Here is a 21627-nt window from a genome sequence, read left to right as displayed (position 1 = left end):
CACTAAAGTGGCAAATATTTTATTTATTTATTCGTTTGATTAGGATGGCAAAGCTGAAACCGGTTAGTTCATAAAAAGATTAATCCAACGGCTAAAAAAAGAGGTGTCGTATACATATTTTCTTTCTCATCAAATTTGATGTAATATGTGAGTCAATATAAAAAGACACGTGTGACTTTTTACGATCATTGAATCAATTATTGGGTCTCAGGGTGGAACCCTGATTCGATTTCCAAGTCAGAATACAGCTATTTGGCAGCGTGGAGAGTTGTGATTGGTCAGGCCATGGAAGCTTTGACAGGACAGAATTCCCGTTTCCATGGCCCACGGGAAGCTGGCTCTGTCGGCTTCCATTTAAGGTTTCCGCGTCTGAATTTTATGAAACTTTTTCATCATTAAATGAGTTGCTATATCGGTTGGAAAGGGCCACCAAATCTTTCATGTTTTAACATTCTACAACTTAGGATGTTTATTGGACTTAGGATGTTTATTGGATCGGATTATATCGGAATCAATCAAGATCTAGTATGATATTATCAGTTTTAATCTTCAATCAGTTAAATCGGTTCCAAGTTGGATCAAATATGTCACTAATTAGGTTGCGAAAAAACATATTGGAAACCATTTTAATCCGATCTGATTGAATTTGGTCTGAATATGGTAAATATCGTAATTAATTTATGAACTATCATATCTGTAATTTTTCCAAATGATTTTGAATAATATATTACTTTATAATTATCATTCATATTCTAAATTTAATAAGTAATATATCTAATTGAGTATGTTGTCTGATTATTAAATTTTTAATTACATGATTGAATTTTTTTGTCAAATTTCAATTTAGATCTAATCCGGTTCAATTCAATTCTAGTTTCAGATTGAGCTACACTCTGAATCTGATAAATCTTATATTCATTCTCACGGGTTGGTCTGGTTCCATTACCTCACAACCCAAAATCTATTCAATTTGATCCATAGGACATCCTATCCAACCCAATAACATCCCTACATATGTTTTATACATTTGGAGGTATATATACTACACATGTATCCTACGTGTATGATTTATCATTTCCAATTAAAATGGTAATTATATTGTAACATCTATCTAATTTGAAATTTTTTTATCTCGTCACTTTTTAATACTGTTGTTTATATTTTGACTTCAACCACTTATTTCTTGTGAGACGTGCCGATTTGATACATATTTTGAATGAAATTTAATATTTTTGACATAATAAATAATATTTTTCATAGGTCGGCTGGATAGAATATATGTCTTATAAAATTAACTCATGATATCCCAAGAGATAGACTCGGCTCATTATCGATAGTTCGGTAGAATTCATGCCTAATATCGAAGTAGTTCAGGAGATCATCTTAATGGCCAAGGTTCAGTAGGAGGTCATCTCATTTATCCTGATCTGTCAGGTCATCTAGAGACCCTTCTTGAGCTCCATTTATCCAGATTCGTTAAGAGATCATCCGAGAGCTCAGCAAGCCGACCTCCCATATTTCCATAATCTAATGGATTAGCAACGTTGTTGTCCACCTAAATAAGAACTTTGTTTCTTTGTTATTTTATTATTTGGTTGTGATCCAAGCCCATTTCATACCAAAGGCCCATTCAAGAAACTCCTGAATCTAGGACTAGGCACTCTTGAAGATGGCTGAATTTTTTTTTAGTGGAATCATGATCAACCGATTCACTTTCGAGACGTATTCGGCTGCTCTTTATGTCATAGATCGAGGTCCGAATACCGCCTGGAATTGAAATGGATATTAGAAGTTTAGTCTTGGGGTTGTTTCCGTTGATAGAAAGTGTGAGCGGAATGGACTTTGGGATCTTCGTATATTTTAAATATAGGGCTACTTAGGATTAGTGCAAAGAGGATTGATTAGTGAACATTATGCGCGCAGTTGGTAGTAATGATCATATGCTGATCAATGGGTTAAGTTTCCCGTTTCTGTATTGTCTGAAATGAGTGAAATGGGTCAAATATGATTATGACAACATGATCAATGGATTTAGAAGTGACTGTTGAAGATTCAAATGCCGAAGTTCCCTCAAAAGGTGGTGTTTTTGTCACCACGCATGCTCAATCTTTTATTGTCTTCGATGGTTTGTTAATCTCTCCGTATCTACCTGAGTATGAGCTACAAATTCTCCACGACTGTGCGGTTGATTACAGAGATATGCTCTTGGAAAGAACTGTGATTATTGGATACTGGTGGGTGAAGTCTCCTTTTTTACACTTTGATTTTGTACTTCACGGATTTTGAAGTGTTGGTTTGAATCTGTGTTGTGTCAGATGATGATATTGCTCGAGTGTTCATTAGTTTCCAAGATTCCACTCACACACACAATTCTTAACGAAAGAAAGATGATCGTTTCCAAAGTTAATCAGCAACTCATTTCATTTGTGCATAAGAAGGGTAAACTCAACTTGAAATCAAGGTCTAAAAAGATTAGTGTGAAGACATTTGTTTAGAAGTCTAAAAACAGAATCCTTGCAGTTCATACGCATAAAGACTTCGTTCATTCGATTTCAGTTGACTCACCATCCCATTAGGGAAAGCGATGTTTCTCTTGGACAGTAAGCTAAATTCTAATGCTATGTTTCCTATTTTGACAACAGAAACACACAGTAAATAGATGGCATGCACTGTACAGAAACAAATCCAATGGAGGTTGAGAATGAGAATATGATAATTTCCTTCACAATCATTTATTTCAAAGGTTGTAGGAACAAGAAGCTTCTGAAAACTTGGCATACTGCTATTTTTAATCTTCGATTATCGTTTAGAAACCTCGCATTGCCTCTCTTGTTGAAGATTCCAATCATTTTTGAACATGTTTGTTTCTTGGATTTTTGGGTATGGATATATTAAGAAGTTGAGAAAGACTCGAAGATTCTAATTTTTGTGCGAAAAAACCTAAAACATTGTGGACACGACTTAAACATTCTAAGCTTATTTGGACTTACCTAGAATGTTGTCGGAAAGGCTGAATCTAGAAGCTTATGGTGCAATCTAGCAAGATGTGGTGAATTAAATGGAGATTTAAATGATTCTGCAACACTAGTATATTTTGTAAAATGTAAATAATATGTAAGGCCCAAGATTTTGATTATTGTAATCCGGAATGATTTGAGATTATTGATTTTGGATCTGATATGATTAGAGATGCATTATTCCGAGACCGAACGGGGCCAAGTGTATGAATTATACAAAATTGGACAGAACTAGTGGCGCCCGAGTGGTAGTTTTTGACCGTCCGAGCGCCAATGTTCAATAGAAATGTGTCTCGGGCAGAAGAAGTGGCGCCCGAGCGGTAGAATATTACCGCCCGAGCGCCAATGTGTGATAAGCCAAGAATCCGGGCAGAAAGTGCCGCGCTCGAGCGGTACTTTCTTACCGCCCGAGCGCGAGGCATGCGAAACGAAAATTTGACATTTGGCTTGTTGCATGTTACGTGTATATATATATATATATATATATATATATATATATATATATATATATATGTACAAACGAATTCTTCAGCATTCAGAAGAAAGAATCGAGAAAAGTCTCTGGAGAAGGAAAGAAAATCCTTACGCCTTTTGCGAGAAATCCGTCCGTCTGATTTTGAATCCGACTTCGGTATCGAGTTCCTAGCAACGTAGGCTACAACTGGACGTAAGTTTTGCTATGTTTTGACATGCTTTGAAATTATGATATTGTCAGAATTGAATGGAACTCATATATGTTGTTCTTGACATATTAGACATCATAGAATCGAAGTCAGATTAAGAAACGGACTGATTATGGAATTGTTATGATTTTCGGAGTCGAGTTGATATCAGAATTGAGTTGTTATTGATTATGAGATATTAGAATTAATATCTGATTGATATGGTATTGTTGGGTATATTGATATTATACCGTTATACCATCGATATTGAATTAGATTGAGTATTGAGCAGGACAGATTTAATTCGAATGGTGTATTGATATTATACTCCTCGATATTGTTATTGTCAGACTGAGTATTGACAGGCTTGGGGTTCGAGACTTCGACAGAGCCAGAGTATCAGAAAGAAAGGTATAAATTAATGTTGAGTTGGGATTGCACAACTCGAGTGAGGTTTGACTCGAGTCTCCCTAAATCACATACTTTCATTTATTGCATTGATATTTGCAATTGATAAGATTGATATTTGTAGTCTATTGATTTATAACTACTGCATGTAATGACTGCTGATTCGCTAGTCATTGACTGATTGGTTTAGATACTGATTGTATGTATTGAGTACTGAGTTGTTGAGTCATGGGCTGATTCGCCTAGTCACCGGCTGATTCGTCTGGTTATTGACTGATTCGTCTAAACTTAAGCTGATTCGCTTAATTACAGGCTGATTCGTCTGGTTATTGGCTGATTCGCCTAATTACCGGCTGATTCGTCGGGTTACTGACTGAGTCGTCAATTCTGCGGCTGATTCGCCCAGACACTGATATATGATTTATATCGATGCCGTTTAGGGATTGATTCATTCCTAGCGACTGAGATTCGATATAATTACCTATATTCAGACATCGGGATCCCTAGAATAGAAATGAGTCGAGTCTGAAACGACGCGTCAGTTGAGTCGAGTCTGAGATGACGCGTCGGTTGAGTTGGGTATGATATGACATGTGGATTTACATTGTTTATGCCATTCATGATTATTGAATGTTTGATATGGAATTATGTTTCTGATTTGAGACATGTTATGAATAACTCTTATATGCTTTCGTATATGCTTTTATATGACTGCATGTTTACATTGTTTATACTGGGATATTCATATCTCACCGGAGTTATCCGGCTGTTGTCTTGTTTTGTATGTGTGCATGACAACAGGTGGGGCTGGATCAGGGTCAAGAAGAGGATGAGAGAAGATAGATAGCGTGGAGATCCGGGCTTTGCAGCAACTTAGGATTCAGCTTTGATATATAGTTGAACCTAGTTTAATTGTGTAGATAACACAAGATTTTTATGTTCATGTTTAATATGTAATTTGAGTAAAATTACATTACGTTTCCGCTTTGTATTTTAAAAAAAAATTTAGACCCTGTTTTATAATTGATTAATTAGTCCCAATGATGATTAAGAACATGATTAGCGTCCGGGTCCCCACATAATATGTAAGAAGATCTAGATTACTCCATTGTGTAGAGCAGTATACAATCTTCTAGACATTAGAAAGATCTAAGTATGACGAGATTTGTATATAAAGGTGTAGGAGCTCATTTATTCACATTGAATAACTCAAAAACTCAGCAATTTATTCTTCTCTCAATTAAGTCTTGTACTTTCTCACTCTACGAATCCTTGAAGATAATTTTGCTTATTTATACACATAACCACTTAAATTTGCTAGCGGGTTGGGCAGAGTGGACTTGCCCAACCTGAATTGATAGCTCTACTCTCTAAAGTTGTTTTGATAGCACTCAGCAATAACGTAGTCGATGGACAAAGACCACACTTGACTTTGGTAAGGGCCAAATCTGTGGCAACTCACCTCCTTTCTAATGCTATGTTGACTATTTTGATGATAGAAACACAAAGTAAATAGATGACGTATATCATAGCAGAAACAAATTTCTCTGGAGGTTGAGAATGAGTATACAGTAATTTCCTTAACTGACTTTTTTTTACATTATAAGAACAAGAAGCTTCTGAAAACACATTGCATTACAAACCGAAATTAGTTGAGCCTTTTGTTTGTGTCAAACTTGGCATACTGCTGATTTTAATCTTCGATTATCGTTTTGAAACCTCGCATCGCCTCTCTTGTTTAGGATTCCTAATATTTCTGTACGTGTTCGTTTGTTGATTTTTTTTTTTTTTTTTTTACTATAGAGCTTTTAAAAAGTTTTGAAACTAGTTTTACATTTTCCTTTGAAATATTTAACTGGCCATACCTACGTAGAATACTGATAATTTCATTAACATAATATCTTATACAATACGCGTAATTTACTATAAAGTAAATACTTCGGTTTATTATTTTGTTTGTGAAAGGGAGGCGAGCAAAAGAGAAAATAAAATGGAAAAATATATTTGCTTACTAAGATTGATATCGACTATTTAATGGGTCAAAATTACAATCAGACCAACATAAAGATCAATTTTACAATTTCTCACACTTTTCAAGATTATATAAGTAAAATTACATATAGTTAAAAGATTATATAATTACACATAATTATATAAAGATCATATATACAAAGGATTCTATTTGAAAACTATATGGACTAAACTATTAATCTCATGAAATGTTTTTATTGTAACATGAGTTTTTATTTTATTTTATTTTTTCTGAAGTATTAAATTCTTAACTTGTATCTATCCATCGAACATGAAAAATAAAAAATCTAAATCCACTGCCTCTGAGTTTGGATTCTCGAAGCATGCATACCCTGATTTTTGTTCAAGCAAGACTTGAAACTATTAGAACAAGTCAAGAAATCTTATTTGACTGAGTTTACAAGAAAAAATACACACAGTCCAATAATAAGCAACCTCAATTGAATACGGTACGTTGTTGAATGGGCCAAACGACCAACGATATTGAGACAACTTGTCCAATCTATAAATATTAGTTGTTGCCTCAACAATCGCTGGTCCTGAAATACAAAAACCCATCGTCCCCCTCTTAGAAAAAATTGGCAAATTGCGGAAAGAAATAAGGTCCAATTAACACGAAGAAGAAGAAGAAGAAAAGATGCCTTGTCTTGATATTTCCACAAACGTGAATCTTGATGGAGTGGACACTGATTCCATCTTCTCCGAGCTCACGAAAGCCGTCTCTCAGATTGTCGGAAAACCCGAAAACGTAAGTGATTTTTTTGCTCTTGTTTATATGAATTCCAGTTTGAATATGCTTGATTTGAGTTGGAAGTCGTTTAACCAGAAGCATGATCGACAATGGCTTCCTTTCGGCTTCTCCGTGTGAAAATCAATGGTGAAAGTGAACAACTTTAGGAATGAAACAGTAGATTCATCGGTCTCTGCAAAATTTTGGAGACATTTCAAAATTGTAAAATATGATCATAGTTATGGAAATCTAACTTATCCAATTTCGTTTTTTCAAAATCAATTACTTCAATCCAAACACGAGATTTACTCCGTTGTCCAAATTCACTATTGTTTGTCTTTCTAATGAGATGGATAATGATTATAATTTAGGTTCTTCTTCGTACATGCTAATTATATAATTGGAAACTTAAACTTAAATTCAATCTATAGCTAGGTTTTCCTTTACTTAAACTTTTTGTGTAATAATTTTTTAATAATTCATTTTATTTATATTTAAATAAAGATCAAAATATAATTATAAAAAATAGTGAAATATTACACGATCAATATGAATTAAAAAATAAATGAAAAAAAAGTACAGTAAAAAGATCCAACTAAGAATAGAATGTGTCAGAGAATACAATACTTTATCAACTGAGCTATAATATAATTATTAAAACAGAACATGACATCGAAAATTAATTAGATTAATATTTTTTGCCCGAGATTATAGAAATATTTATGATAAAAATAAAACAAAAGGAGTGACATGTTTGGACTTCTCTATTATTTTATTCAAGGGTCCACTTGTGTTCATATTACCATTGAGACAGACAAGGATAATAATGGAGCACCGGGATGGTGGTACAAAAACTTTAGACCACAAGTTTACAAACAACTCTCCTCCAACTAGTTAATGCAATAAATTATAATCAATAAATAGTGTACCCCACTTGTATACTTTATAATTTATTTTTAAAAAAAATAATAAAAAAAACTTTCATGTTCTATCATGGCGGGGAATAAGGAGGATTTGACCTGATCCTGAATTTTATCTGATATTTTATTGAAAATATCTTCGAATCAATTCATATTTTACGTGGAAAAAAAATTCTAAACAAATTTTATAAATTGAAACATTTTTTTGTTAATTGGTTAGTATTATTTGATCAGCTTACAAAAATAGTAACGTCGTGTTCATTTTTCGTCGGTTCGTGTGATAGATTAGTATATTTTTGAAAATAATAAGTAAGAAATCATAAAATTTTACAATATAATGCAATGATTTGATATAAAGAAAATAATTGACAATATTATGAAGTTACTTTGTTTTTTGCTTCGAGGAATAAAAATAAATTTTGGAAAAACAAAACCAAACAAACATCAATACATTTGAGTGGGCATGCAAATTTTTGGAGCGGACTCAAAATTTTGTCTTTAATATTTTATATTCTCGTATACTTATAATTTTGATTTTCTATATTATCAAATTTTAATTTTTACAAAAAAAATACCCAATTTCGACAACAGAGAACCAAAATAGTAAAAAGATCATCAAACATACATTACGGATTTTTGCGATTTTCACGATATATTTTATATATTAACGTTTTTTTTAGAATATATTATCTAAAATGATATGTGCTTGTCTGAATGATGTCCAGTTTGTGATGATTCTGATGAAAGGATCGGTAGCACTGACCTTTGGAGGGAACAAAGAACCCGCAGCACTGGCTGAAATCATATCCATGAGTGGCATCGACTCTCAAGTTAAAAGAAAGCTCATTGCTACCATTGGTTCCATTTTACAAAATACACTTTCCATTCCCAAGACTCGATTTGTTCTCAAGGTTTTTAACGTAAGGAGTACCCAAAATACTTCTAAATTGTAACCCACTTTTTCAATTATTCTGCTCTGCCTGCACTTTTCTATGTTTTGATTCAATAAAATTTTATCCCAACTTCATTACACAAGTTTTGTTATATTGTAGTACGTTCTTTGATCGGTTTTTTGTCATACTTAATACTTTATAGACTGCGTTTGGTAGGCCGGATTAGGAAGGATTAAATTTTTTATCACACTTTATCCTGCGTTTGGTACGATTTTTATTTATCCAGCTCAATCCCTCTTATAAGTGATTAGGTGGTATTACGTGTGATTAAATAATACCTCCTTCTTCCGTAGGATTATTAATCGCTCCTTTATCCCTACTCTCTTCCCAATTTTACCCTTCTTCCTTAACCACCTCGGCTGCCGGACCGTCGCCGTTGCCGGACACCCGTCGCCGCCGCCACTCTCGCCGGACAGTCCCCGGACGCCACCTCACAGCCGTCACCGAACCACCGTTGACTCACCGCCGTCGCCGGAACGTGGCCGTCGGATCGCCGTCGCCGTCGGACCACCATCAGACCGCCGGACCGCCGCCGTCGGAGTGGAAGAAGAAAAATAAAAGAGGAAGGGCAATTTTGTCTTTTCATAAAAAAATTCAAAATTATCCTATTTTTAAAAATCTTACCAAACATACTACCGTATATTACATCTCTACAACAATCATTTTCTTTATCATTTACATACTAATCATTAGTTTATTTTATCTTTCAACCAAACGCAGCCATGTACATTTGCTAATCTCAAGTCTCAACATATTGATACAAAGTTTTATAACACCGTCTTATTAATCAAATTTGTGAGATGAATTTCTTATTTGATCGGTCTCGTTTCAAATAAAACATACTCCACGTCATGTACGGCCGTTACTATATAAAATTTAGGTTGTCTGATTTATTATCGCACACCAATGCAGTTTGACGTCGATTATAAATCAGCTTATGTTCATAAGTAGGTCTCTTGTAATACGGTCTCACGAATCTTTATCTGTGAGACGAATTAACCCTAGCGATATTCACAATAAAAAATAATACTCTTAGCATAAAAAGTAATATCTTTTCATGGATGACCCAAATAAAATATCCGTCTCACAAAATACGACTCGTGAGACCGTCTCACAAATTTTTATTGTCTATGTTCATTACTCGAAGTTTGCACGCTTAATCGTATTAATTAAGGCAGAAAATGTTATAATTAATTATTTGTAGTTGAACTAACATGTTTGGACAAACGACAATCAGAAGTTCATGTATATGAGTGAGATTACCATTTTTTTTTTAAAATTTAAGAGACATATATATGAGAATATTAGTAAAATTGAACTATAATTCTGAAAGTAATTGATTTTTTGTCAGTTCTAAAATATTTGAAAACAAATAAAAAATAAATATATAATTAAATGTAAAATACTTTCAATTTATTTTTAATATTCAAATTTGAATATGTTGTCTCATGAAAATATAATTTATATTTAAGTTTCTATACTTTTTATACCATTTAATTTAATTTCGATTATGAATTTTATTTTTTGTGTTATTTTTATATTTTCAGTTTATTTTTTAAAACTTCAAATTTGAATATGATGTCTTTTGAAAATATAAATTACATTTTCATTTAATTTTAGTTATATAGTTGAGTTTTGTGAAACTTTCACATATTTAGTTCTCACCAGTGTTTAATATAATATTTTATGATAATATTTAAAATTCAAATATATTCTTTATATTACATCAATAATTTTTAATTTTATGCAATCGTTAATATTTATTGATTCTAATAATTAATTACATAATAACACTATGTGCACTGCACGAGTGTATATTAGTATTTTTTAAAACAACAGTAAAATATAAGATGATAAGTAGCTAGATCTTTTTTTATTATTATTCCGTAGAGTTTAAATATCTTATATCGATAAAACAATGATCATATATCATGAATAAAGTGTTGATGCCAAAAACAAATGAAAAGAGTTTGTATTGTGATCATTGAAGTACTTAAAATTGGTATAGGAGTTGAAATATCCAATCGATAGCAATTCATTGAAATTAATTGTTGAAAAGTAACGATTTTTAAAAAAATAATGTAATCGAAACATGAAACTTGAGATATTATATTATTTTAGTGAAATGTTTTTTTCTCATTTACAAATAAATAAACATAATAAAAGGACCAAATATTGTACTCTCACAAATGATAAGGGCTTAAATGTAACTCGTGGAATAAAAGGACCAAAAATGCAAATGCAACTCAAAATTTCATAATAAAAATTATTATTTTTGGTTGATTTCGACAGCACAGTAGATAAGAAACTGCGGGAGAAGGAAGAGAGCCTGCGGCTGCGAGATAGGGTTTATAGACGATGCCGTGTTTGAACTTGTCGACTAACGTGAGCCTGGAGGGCGTGGACACCTCCACCATCCTCTCTGAAGCAACTTCCACTGTAGCCAAGATCATCGGAAAACCCGAGGCTGTCTGTATCTTTTTTTTTGGTTTCCAATGGTTAACTGAATTGGAATCAATTTTCATCAAGTTTCTATTGAGGAATTTTCTTGATTTTTTTATGTTTTATTGGATTCCATCTGTTTATTTTCTTGTTTTATTTTTATCCACAGCCTTATGCTTCACTTTGAAGCAACTGACGTAATGCGATTAATTTTTTATGGCATTCTGAAAATTTTGTGGCAGATTTGTGGTTCCTTGACTATAAAAGCTGTAGAATTTCCTGGCATGTTGGATTATTAATTATTTGGGTCTGCTTGTTAATGTTCTTTGGGTAATCTGTGAAGTAGAAACCTACAGTGAGTGGAGGTCTTTAGCTGGAGCCCAAACATGAAATAGTAGCATTCTAAGCTAGAGAGTTACTAAATTGGTTGATTTAGTGTCAAAGTTGACACTGCAATTTGAATGTGGTAATGCTTTCCTTTTCTGTTAAGTTGGTGCACTATGAAAAAACTACTCCCAAATTCTAATGTTGCAATCACAAAATTTGGGAACCATGTTCGTATTCATGAGTCTGAGGTTCATTCTATGTTGGGAACCATGTTCGTATTCAACCATATAAGAAGATGTGCTGGACTTGAGTTGATGACTTAATATTGACGGGATAGTTAAAGAAAAGTATTGAATTTCAGGGAAAATGAAGTCATCCCTTATTGATTTGCACGAAACACATTTACACTATTTAAGTACAAAGAGTGTCACTAAGAATTTGACATCTGTAATGGAATCTAATAGTTTGTTACAACAAATTAACCAATTCCTTTGTTCTGGAATGATCCTTTGATTGGATCAGATGTACAGCTATTGCATGGGCTTGCTATCTTGGATGGGCTTGGCTTCTCAATTATTTTGGGCTTTAGTATTGCTTTGGGCTTTAGTATTGTAGATCCTTTATTTGGGATAACTATAACTTGAATCTACTTTACAGTATACACTTTCCTTGATTCGTAATTCAGTGTTTCAATCCTTGCTCTGATTTTAGGATTGCTATTACAAAGAGCCTTACGGCCTTGATCATGAAATATATTACTTGTTGAATCATGTGAATTGCGTGAAAGTAGAATACATTTTTTATTCTACTTAAAGAAATTTTATATATTCTTTTCTTGGCACGATAAGGAATCCAACCTTCTTCTTTGCAGTATGTGATGATCGTGTTGAAGGGATCTGTACCGATAGCATTTGGAGGGACAGAACAGCCTGCTGCCTATGGAGAGCTGGTTTCTATCGGAGGTCTCAACCCCGATGTGAACAAAAAGCTGAGTGGTGCTATTGCCAACATACTGGAGACCAAGTTGTCTGTCTCAAAGTCACGATTCTTCCTCAAATTTGATGATACAAAGGCAAGGAAGTCAACCCTTTAAGTTGTTTTTTGAATGTGCTTGGATTTGCTCTTGGGTCTTCTCATTGCATTCTTGCTGCTTGTTTAGGCCAGTCAGAGCCAAGAAAATGCACAATGTCTGCATGCTTTACACCAGTACTAAATCATGTGAATGAACTTTCACTATTGATCAGATCGTCCATGTAATTGTGATATCAAGTACTGGTTTGCTAGTGTTTGTAATTGCATATAAACAATTGTTTATATTGTCTTAAAAAATCGACTCCATATATTGTCATGTTGTCGCACTCGTTGATATCTGTTTGCTTTTTGCAGGGCTCCAACTTTGGGTGGAATGGGTCGACCTTCTAGGTTTATTTTGTGTGATTTTTCACCCCTTCAGAAACTTTGATGTCTGAATAATATGTATCCGAATTCTGATTAACCATCTTGGACAGCTTCGGGTGGTTATTCTCGTCATCTGTTTACCTTGTATTGAATGGCCCTTCATCGACATGATACTTGGTTTTGTATGGTTTCGGGGAATATTTATGATTCTTTATCTATGGTATGGACAAGTGCTACTGGTGGTTATTCTCGTCATCTGTTCCCAACATGACAACATCTGTTTCATACGAGATCTCCACCCCCACCCCCGCTCTGAAATTCTAAGTTTCACCAATTCCAACACATTAAATCGTTTCCTCATGATATTATTTAGGTGGAAGTGCATTAATCCATGATTTCTCTCATAGCTTAAAAAACCGTGTATTTCAAAGGCGAGGAGAAATTGATGCAAGAGCTGAAATTAGCTCTTATTTCGTGTATTCTAAACTATCCAATTGTTGGCCGTTCTCCTTTCTCCTAGAGTGTGCGTTTGGGTTGAGGTTGTCGAAATATTGTTTTCAAATCCATATACTTTGTCTGGATATGGTGATTAGTTTACGTGCTACGTTTCTTAGATGTAGACACGACTATTTCGCATATGAATGATATACTTTAAAAAATATCCGTACGTTGTTTTTCATTCGTGGTTGTTTGATATATATTAACTTTGTTTGTTTGGCTTAAAAAAGGAAAGAAGAATTCACAGACTATATTCTAAGCAGGACAGCATGTGCCACCAAATAAGAATTTCACACAAATAATGTATTAAGATGATATTTTATTTTAAAATTGATATTACGTTTACCATGTATTGCTAACTTGTTTTTCTTACAAAAGAAGTATTTATTATTATCATTAGTTATTATTTAATGGGTAGAATTTTAGTTTACCAAATAGATACAATATATAGAGATTTCAACCGCGATGCGTCCGCTTTGTAATCTCTGTTTCGTCTGAAGAAAATCAACTTTCCAACCCAATAGCATGGCGAATTCCTCTCCGGCAATCCTACCCATCTCCAATCCCCAGCAATCCACCGCCACTGCCACCGACGGTCAGCAATCATCATCAGCCGTTCGCATGTTCTTTGCTGGGATCTCTGAAACCGTCCGATCCGGCCTTTCCAATCGTCGCCCCTGGCCGGAGCTTGTCGACCGATCCGCCTTCTCCAAGCCTGAATCCATCTCCGAAGCAACCCTCCGCATCCGCAAGAATTATCAATATTTTCGCATCAATTACCTCACCGTTGTCACCGCCGTGCTCGCCATCTCCCTTTTAACAAACCCTTTTTCTCTTATCCTCCTAGCGGGCCTCCTCGCCGCGTGGATGTTCCTCTACCTCTTCCGCCAGTCCTCTGATCCTCCGCTCGTCGTCTTCGGCCGCCAATTTTCGGATCGCGAGACTCTTCTCTTCTTGGTCATCTCCACCGTCGTTGTGATCTTCCTCACTAGCGTCGGATCTGTTTTGGTGTCGGCTCTTATGGTTGGTGTTGCGATTGTTTGCGCGCACGGTGCTTTTAGGGTTCCCGAAGATCTTTTCCTTGACGAGCAGGAGCAGAGCACGGGTGCTTCTGGATTCCTTTCTTTCTTCACCGGGGCCAATGCTGCGATTACTCAGACTCAGGTGGCCGCAAGGGTTTGAGCATCATACTTATGACGGTAATGGATGGATTTATTAGCTAATTAAGGGTGTTAATATCTTTAATTTGTTGATTGAAATATTGAAAGATTCACGCCACATAAGAAATTTTGAAAATCTATCTTATCGACTTATTCACGCGACATATTCTTTTGTTGATTGGGACTGTGTTTGGTAATTTCTTAAAGTGCATTGCGGTGGATGCTTGATATATAACTTTATATGCTGATGCATGTTTTTTGATTATGGTCTGTTTTATTTTTGCACCTGATTCTTGATTGTCAACTTTGTTTCGATTATAGCTTATTTTACAAAACTAATGATAGAACTAGGATCCCAATCTTGAAGTAATTTTGGGTTTTTTTTGTTATGTGCACTATCTAAATGGGTCAGTTTGGCACATTACACCCTACTTTATTTTGGCGGTTTATGTCATTATATTAGATTTTCTTTACCCCCTCGTTAAGTTATTAACGGTTTTACTGGGATTTTTGTTCTAGACATTATTTTGGGACTTCTTATTCTCTAATTAGCTAAAATTTTCATATATGATGATATCATTACAAAAATTAAAATTTCAGGTGCGATATGCAAATTAATTTAATTGGAGGATGCAAAGCACCAAAATCTGGTTCAAAAAAATTAGCAAGACCGTAAAAAAACTTGCTGCTGGGAGATAAGTGTCAAAGAAACTCTAATTTAATGTTGGCATCTTCTGAAAGAAAATTTTAATGGTACAATGGGTAAAAGTGATATTTCCAAGTGTGTGCACTACACCAAACCTTGTAGTTCTGCAAAGTTTGAATGTGTGAATCGCATAGAGACCTTATGTTGTGTCAAAATGTCTGAAACTCATGTACCATTGTTCAGTGAAAGCAGGCGACGATGTTAATGCGGCGGCCATGTCCGAGTCGCGTGCCAATTCACCGGTGACTAAGTTGACTATTGAGAATTCATGGGGCATTTGCAACCATCTAGGGTTAATGATATCACGGATCTATGATCAAAAAATAGACACACGAATATATATTATTTTCGTTTAAATCATTAACTCTATGTTTTTTGGTATTTTAGGTATGCAGGCTTTTTCGCCGGATTAATATAGAGGAATAGTTATTTATTTATTTCTTAAATAAATCGGGATATGATTATAGTCTATATACATTTGGCATTTTACTCTTATTTATTTTTGAGTAAGTTTTTTGTGCTATAGTCTTACATATCTATATCCGTAAGACATGTCGGTCTGGTCTATGCTTTCGATAAAAAATGATATTTTTAATATGGAAAGTAATATTTTTCACTCAAATTAATATATATTACACAATATTTTGAGAAAGAATATAAACATATTTATCTTTTTATTACATTCAACTAATACATTTGAATTCAGTAACTGTAATTTCTAGATAACTTCATGAATAATATGTGAATAAAAGTCGCGTGTCCCGCACAAGTCTTATTGATGGCCAGTTCATCTATTAGTTTAATTCATAAATGGATTTTATTGGGGTTTATATGCTCATTACCTGTTTTTGTATCTTTTTCTAGCTTATTTACCTATATCTTCTATGTATATGCTGCAGGAAATCCAGTGTTTTTCAACGGAACGGCTTTACAAGTGTTTTCTGCAAAATTTAATTTGCTATAACTTATTTCCTTTAATTGGTTTCATATTGGCATGTTAGATGGATTTTTGATCTGGACAGTGTGACAGCATCATCGGTCAATTGCTGGATTTGTTCTTTTTTTTTTTAGATTTCTCTTGAGCGCAAAATCGTTCGGCAGTTTTACTGTCACGCTTCCGACCCTTCTTGATTGATAATTATTGCCCTGTTTAAGCAACAATATTATATGACTTTGTCATTTATTCCTGATATGTACTGTTCAGATCCTTAGTTATCTGCCTTTTCCATTAGTAGAGAATTTGCCTGTAGTTAGCCTTTCACGACTCCTTCACGTGAACGACATTTATGATTTGTGGTTTAGATGACTGTTTCATTGTACTAACTTGAATTTGGTAGCTTTAGTTACATGTATATTTAGTCGGTATATTTTCAGATTTGTGACCGAAAAATTTGTAATTGTACAGTTATCTTTTGCACAACGCAGATCACTTAGTTGAATGTTGGTGGTCCTACTTTTTCATTAAAAAGGTTGGTATATTTATGTTTTTACTGGGTGAATAATCAATCGATCGGGTGTTTGTAATTTGAATGCAGGAACCGCTCAAGTTGTCAACAAATTGATGCGAAGTCTTTCAAAAATGTACGTGAAACAACAAATTTTGAGTTAGCTTTCTTTGTTCTGTATTTCCAATACAACTATACTAATTGCTAGATACATTTCCTTTCAGTTTGAATTGTAAAATTTGCAACTCGCTTAGTTTTTCTTCTTTTTTTCCTCTTATGTAAACACTGTTTTGTCATTTGTGTAAAGCTGAAACACAGATTTGATAGATTAATTTGGATTCAAGTGTGAGACCCGGGATCTTTTTTTTAAAATGGTTTCTTTCTGACATAAATCATAGTGTATCTTTCATTGAGAAACAGTGAACTCTTTTTCTTAAGGTCCTTTGTACTGTGCCGTACGATTGGCTGGAGGGAAGACTTAGTCCATACCTGCTAGAATTCTATATTGCATTTCAAGCTCAGCTTTGTGTTTTAAAATTAAATAAAATTTTAATGTTATTCGTAGCCATGAAAAAATACGGAGGTTGGAAAAACAACGGGTTGGTTTAGGAGTGTGCGTTTCGACACGAAGTCGGATAGAAGAAAAAGGGAAAAACAAAAACACCTTTAAATCATGTTTGGATGGCACGTTGTTAGAAGTTGAAAAAGTTGAAACATAATAATTTCGCTATTATGGTAACTGAAATTGCTTTTTTTTTCTCTTATATAAAAAAATATATGGTTCTTATATATAAAAATATTGTTTGAGCCAAATTGCTTGACCAGCTAGAATCCACATAACCAATGTAAGAAATATATATAATATATGGTGCGGAAACAAATTCTTTACAAATAAAAATAAGGAATTAAAAAATTGTTTTTTTTATCAAAATTAAAACTGGCATCACGAAATTGTAACGAGTGAAAAAGAGTAGTGAGAAAAGTCAATGTGATTGCAACGGTTGAGTAGAAAGAAGGCAGCTTACAAGAATATAGTCGTTATCAATATTATTGGGAATTTCCAAAATTCTATTAATGTGGTTTGTGACCCAAAACATTTACCAGTATAAAACTAGCCGTTGAGATGTATTAAACTTGAAACCATTTATCCCAACTCCCCACTCTAAAAAAAAAATCCAATCTTTTCTTCTTGAACAATATCCTAGATTCCCTCCTTCACCCTTCGAGAGAAATAAATCTGCCCAAAAAAAAAAACGGAGCTTGCATGTACTCGATTTTCTTTCCCATTTTTTCATTAAACTAATTTGAACTAGTTGCTAGTTCATGGGTATTCGAATTCAAGTGCCATTTCAATGTCGGAATGGTTCATACGGTTTTTCAGGCTGTCTGATTAATGGAAATACTGGTCGGAGCAGGGCTGATTCGGATACCGAGATAGAAAAATGGAAACCCCACCTCATGCTCTACATTTTTCTTGTGCTATTTTCTGGTCTGGGGCTCGTTTCGGGTGAGAAATGGGACGGGGTGATTGTGACGCAAGCAGATTATCAAGCTCTCCAGGCCATAAAGCACGAACTGGTCGATTCGAAAGGGGTTTTAAAGAGCTGGAATGACACCAGTAATGGTGCTTGTTCTGGTGAATGGACTGGAATCAAGTGTGTTAATGGACAAGTTATAGCTATCCAGCTTCCATGGAAGGTGTTAGGCGGCCGAATCTCAGAAAAAATTGGGCAACTTCAGGCTCTCCGACGACTAAGCCTCCATGACAACTTTCTTGTTGGTCCGGTGCCAACGTCCCTCGGTTTCCTTCCCAATCTAAGGGGGATTTATCTTTTCAATAACCGGCTTTCGGGTTCGATCCCTCCATCAATTGGTAACTGTTTGGTTTTACAAACTCTTGATCTTAGTAATAATCAGCTCATTGGTACGATTCCTCCGAGTCTTGCAAATTCCACAAGGTTGTATAGGCTTAATCTGAGCTTTAATGGCCTTTCTGGTTCTATTCCATCAACACTTTCTCAGAACCCTTCTTTAACTTTCCTTGCCCTTCAAAATAACCATCTTTCTGGTTCTATCCCTGATTCTTGGAACAGAAAAAATAATAACCATTCTTATAACCTTCAGTCTTTGAATTTAAGTTACAACCTAATCAATGGGAACATACCCGAAGAGTTTAGTAATCTCTTGAAGCTAAATTCCATGGATTTATCAAACAACGCAATCACAGGAACCTTTCCTACCAGGCTCACCAATCTCTCTTCTCTTGTAACCCTAAATCTGGAAAACAACAATTTAGATAGCCAGATCCCAGAATCAGTCGAAAATTTAAGGAATCTTTCTGTTCTAAACTTGAGTAACAACAAGCTCAAAGGGCAAATCCCAGAGACCATTGGTAACATCACCACTCTTACCTTTCTTGATCTTTCTCGCAATAATCTCTCAATGGAAATCCCAACTTCCTTGGTGAATTTATCCAATCTTGATTCGTTCAATGTTTCGTACAATAATCTTTCGGGAACCGTCCCATCTGTTCTTGCAAGTAGATTTAGTTCGAGCTCGTTTATGGGCAATATTCAGCTGTGTGGATACAGTAGCTCGACTCCATGTCCTTCTCCCCACCCACCCGAAAATCTGCCTTCACCAGAAAAACATCGCCGAAAATTGAGCTCAAAGGACATAATTCTCATATCTGCTGGAGCTCTTCTAATTGTCCTACTAATTCTGTGCTGTATTTTGATGTGCTGCTTGATCAGAAAGAAAGCAGCTTCAAGAAATAGCGAACCAGGTGGTGTTCTGGCAAAGGCAACTCCAGCATCAGGGAATATAGCCGAATCTGGAGGCGAAACAGGAGGAAAATTAGTACATTTTGATGGGCCTTTTGTATTTACAGCTGATGATTTGTTGTGTGCTACTGCAGAGATAATGGGAAAGAGCAGTTATGGAACAGCATACAAGGCAACATTGGAGGACAATAATGTAGTTGCTGTAAAAAGGCTCAGAGAGAAGATCACTAAGCCACAGAGTGAATTTGAAAGCGAGGTTTCAGAGCTTGGAAAGATTCGACACCCAAATATCTTGGCCCTTAGAGCTTATTATGTTGGACCTAAAGGGGAAAAGCTTCTTGTCTATGATTATATGCCTAATGGAAGCCTTGCTTCCTTTCTCCATGGTTAGTTTACTCGCCCGAACCATTATTTATGCAACTAAACTTATGTTTTCGTTCGCTAACCATCACATTTTCGTTCGTTGTATGCAGCTAGAGGGCCAGAAACCAACATTCAATGGCCAAAAAGAATGGCAATAGCCATTGGCGTAACCCAAGGACTTTACTATCTCCACACCGAACAAGATATAGTACACGGAAATCTTACCTCAAGCAATGTTCTTCTTGATGAGCATAACAATCCTGAAATAGCAGATGTTGGCCTCTCTCGACTAATGACTAGTGCTGCCAACACGAATATTGTAGCCACAGCGGGCACAATGGGATATCGTGCACCAGAGCTTTCCGAGATCAAGAATGCCACCACAAAGACCGACGTTTTTAGCCTCGGGGTGATATTATTGGAGCTCTTAACAGGGAAATCCCCAAGCGAGGCCACAGATGGGCTCGATCTGCCTCAGTGGGTGGCATCAACAGTTAAAGATGAATGGACTAATGAAGTTTTCGATGTCGAGCTTATGAGGGATGCGCCGAATATAAGCGATGAATTATTGAGTACTTTGAAATTAGCCCTCCATTGTGTCGACCCCTCGCCCACAGCCCGGCCTGAGGCTCATCAAGTTCTACAGAAACTGGAGGAAATAAAGCCTGAAATGGACACCAATGTTATTCTACCAGCTTTCTGATGGTGATACAGCGGCAGTGAGACAAAAGTGAGTACACTTTGAGAATTTGAAGTGTTTACTATATTATTTTATTCTTTGGTGTTAATAATTTTGCCTTGAAATTACAATAATGGATCTTTTTTCAATAGTCACTCCATGTATGTATGTATATGAGGTTGTATTGAAATTCTTTTGCTCATGTAATTTGTTCTAGCTAAATACTTGTGAGAATGACAATATATATTTATATATTAGATGTTGTGTTAGAAATTATGAAATGTAAATATTTTTTATTTAAATTGAATGAATGATGTATTGATTATTTATTTATTTGATATATTTTTTAACTTCTTTGTTGCTCAGTTCCTCTTGTCATTTCCATGGTGATGCACAATGAGATTTTGCAGCTCAATTCTGTAACATAATAAGTTTTGACAATGATACTTGATCCTCCACCATTACCTAGTGTTAGCTGGTATATTAACCTCCATTGATTGACGGTTTTCTTTAGGGGCGAAAAAGTGTGCTGTTTTGTAGCAGAAGGAAGGGATTTCAGAGAAGCATTTCATATAACTGTATATTTTTAGAACTTGAAATACAAGTGGGATGGATTTAAAATTAACTTGGATTTGAAATCCTCACATCCAAATGCCCTAACTCGTGTTGTTCAAAATTTTCCTCCTCTTGTTTTCTCCGTAACCATATGAAATTACTCAAACTAAACTTTGCAATAATGAAGTGCACGCTTGAATGGAAACTGGAATTTGCATTGCATAACTAAACCAGTTTACAAGACCTGAACAATACAAAAAAACTAAATAAGGCCAACCAAACTTGAAAACAAATCTGATGCCCAGCCATTTGTATGGGACCTTCATGCGCAGCTATGGATGTAGCTAATGTTGTAGTCATAAGAACTGCTATAGTTCTTCCTGTCAGGAGAGCACCTGGGAAATGAAATTAAAAATAAATGTGGACAACTGACTTCGGCTCATATATTTGACTGTTTCATGCCAGTCAAAATTTTCTTTAGCCACAACAGTGATAAGGATGATCAAGTATGGTTTCAGACCAACAGTCCTACTGTATTTGACATACCCGG

At 35.0% G+C, this 21627-nt stretch overlaps 4 protein-coding genes across 9 annotated transcripts; all 4 read left to right on the top strand.

The window, feature by feature from the left end:
- Positions 1-6642: 6642 nt before the first annotated feature.
- On the top strand, positions 6643-8803 carry LOC140803568 (uncharacterized). Its single transcript, XM_073159473.1, has 2 exons — positions 6643-6866; positions 8494-8803. The coding sequence occupies exons 1-2, from the start codon at positions 6756-6758 to the stop codon at positions 8719-8721; spliced, it is 339 nt and encodes a 112-aa protein (XP_073015574.1). The 5' UTR covers positions 6643-6755; the 3' UTR covers positions 8722-8803.
- A 2170-nt stretch (positions 8804-10973) lies between these two features.
- LOC140842492 (uncharacterized) lies at positions 10974-13116 on the top strand. Of its 3 annotated transcripts, none has more exons than XR_012120429.1 (4): positions 10974-11190; positions 12362-12562; positions 12650-12759; positions 12877-13116. XR_012120429.1 is itself a non-coding variant. In XM_073210446.1 (4 exons), exons 1-3 carry the CDS (start codon positions 11080-11082, stop codon positions 12701-12703), a joined length of 366 nt encoding a protein of 121 aa, XP_073066547.1. In that variant the 5' UTR covers positions 10974-11079; the 3' UTR covers positions 12704-12743; positions 12877-13116. The 3 variants fall into 3 exon arrangements, 2 of the variants coding, with proteins under 2 accessions (XP_073066547.1, XP_073066548.1); XM_073210446.1 differs by having other exon boundaries at positions 12650-12743; XM_073210447.1 differs by lacking the exon at positions 12650-12759.
- Positions 13117-13834: 718 nt separating this feature from the next.
- On the top strand, positions 13835-17046 carry LOC140842490 (PRA1 family protein B4-like). Of its 4 annotated transcripts, none has more exons than XM_073210445.1 (2): positions 13835-14585; positions 16658-16682. In XM_073210445.1, exon 1 carries the CDS (start codon positions 13912-13914, stop codon positions 14566-14568), a length of 657 nt encoding a protein of 218 aa, XP_073066546.1. In that variant the 5' UTR covers positions 13835-13911; the 3' UTR covers positions 14569-14585; positions 16658-16682. The 4 variants fall into 4 exon arrangements, with proteins under 4 accessions (XP_073066546.1, XP_073066545.1, XP_073066544.1 ...); XM_073210444.1 differs by lacking the exon at positions 16658-16682 and adding an exon at positions 16152-16651; XM_073210443.1 differs by lacking the exon at positions 16658-16682 and adding an exon at positions 15436-15747.
- A 503-nt stretch (positions 17047-17549) lies between these two features.
- Positions 17550-20777, top strand: LOC140842489 (probable leucine-rich repeat receptor-like protein kinase IMK3). Its single transcript, XM_073210441.1, has 2 exons — positions 17550-19866; positions 19954-20777. Exons 1-2 carry the CDS (start codon positions 18021-18023, stop codon positions 20544-20546), a joined length of 2439 nt encoding a protein of 812 aa, XP_073066542.1. The 5' UTR covers positions 17550-18020; the 3' UTR covers positions 20547-20777.
- Positions 20778-21627: the final 850 nt, after the last annotated feature.

This window comes from Primulina eburnea, chromosome 10, assembly GCF_022965805.1.
Source record: "Primulina eburnea isolate SZY01 chromosome 10, ASM2296580v1, whole genome shotgun sequence".
Taxonomy (NCBI): Eukaryota; Viridiplantae; Streptophyta; class Magnoliopsida; order Lamiales; family Gesneriaceae; genus Primulina; species Primulina eburnea.
This window is presented reverse-complemented; position numbering and strand designations above follow the sequence as displayed.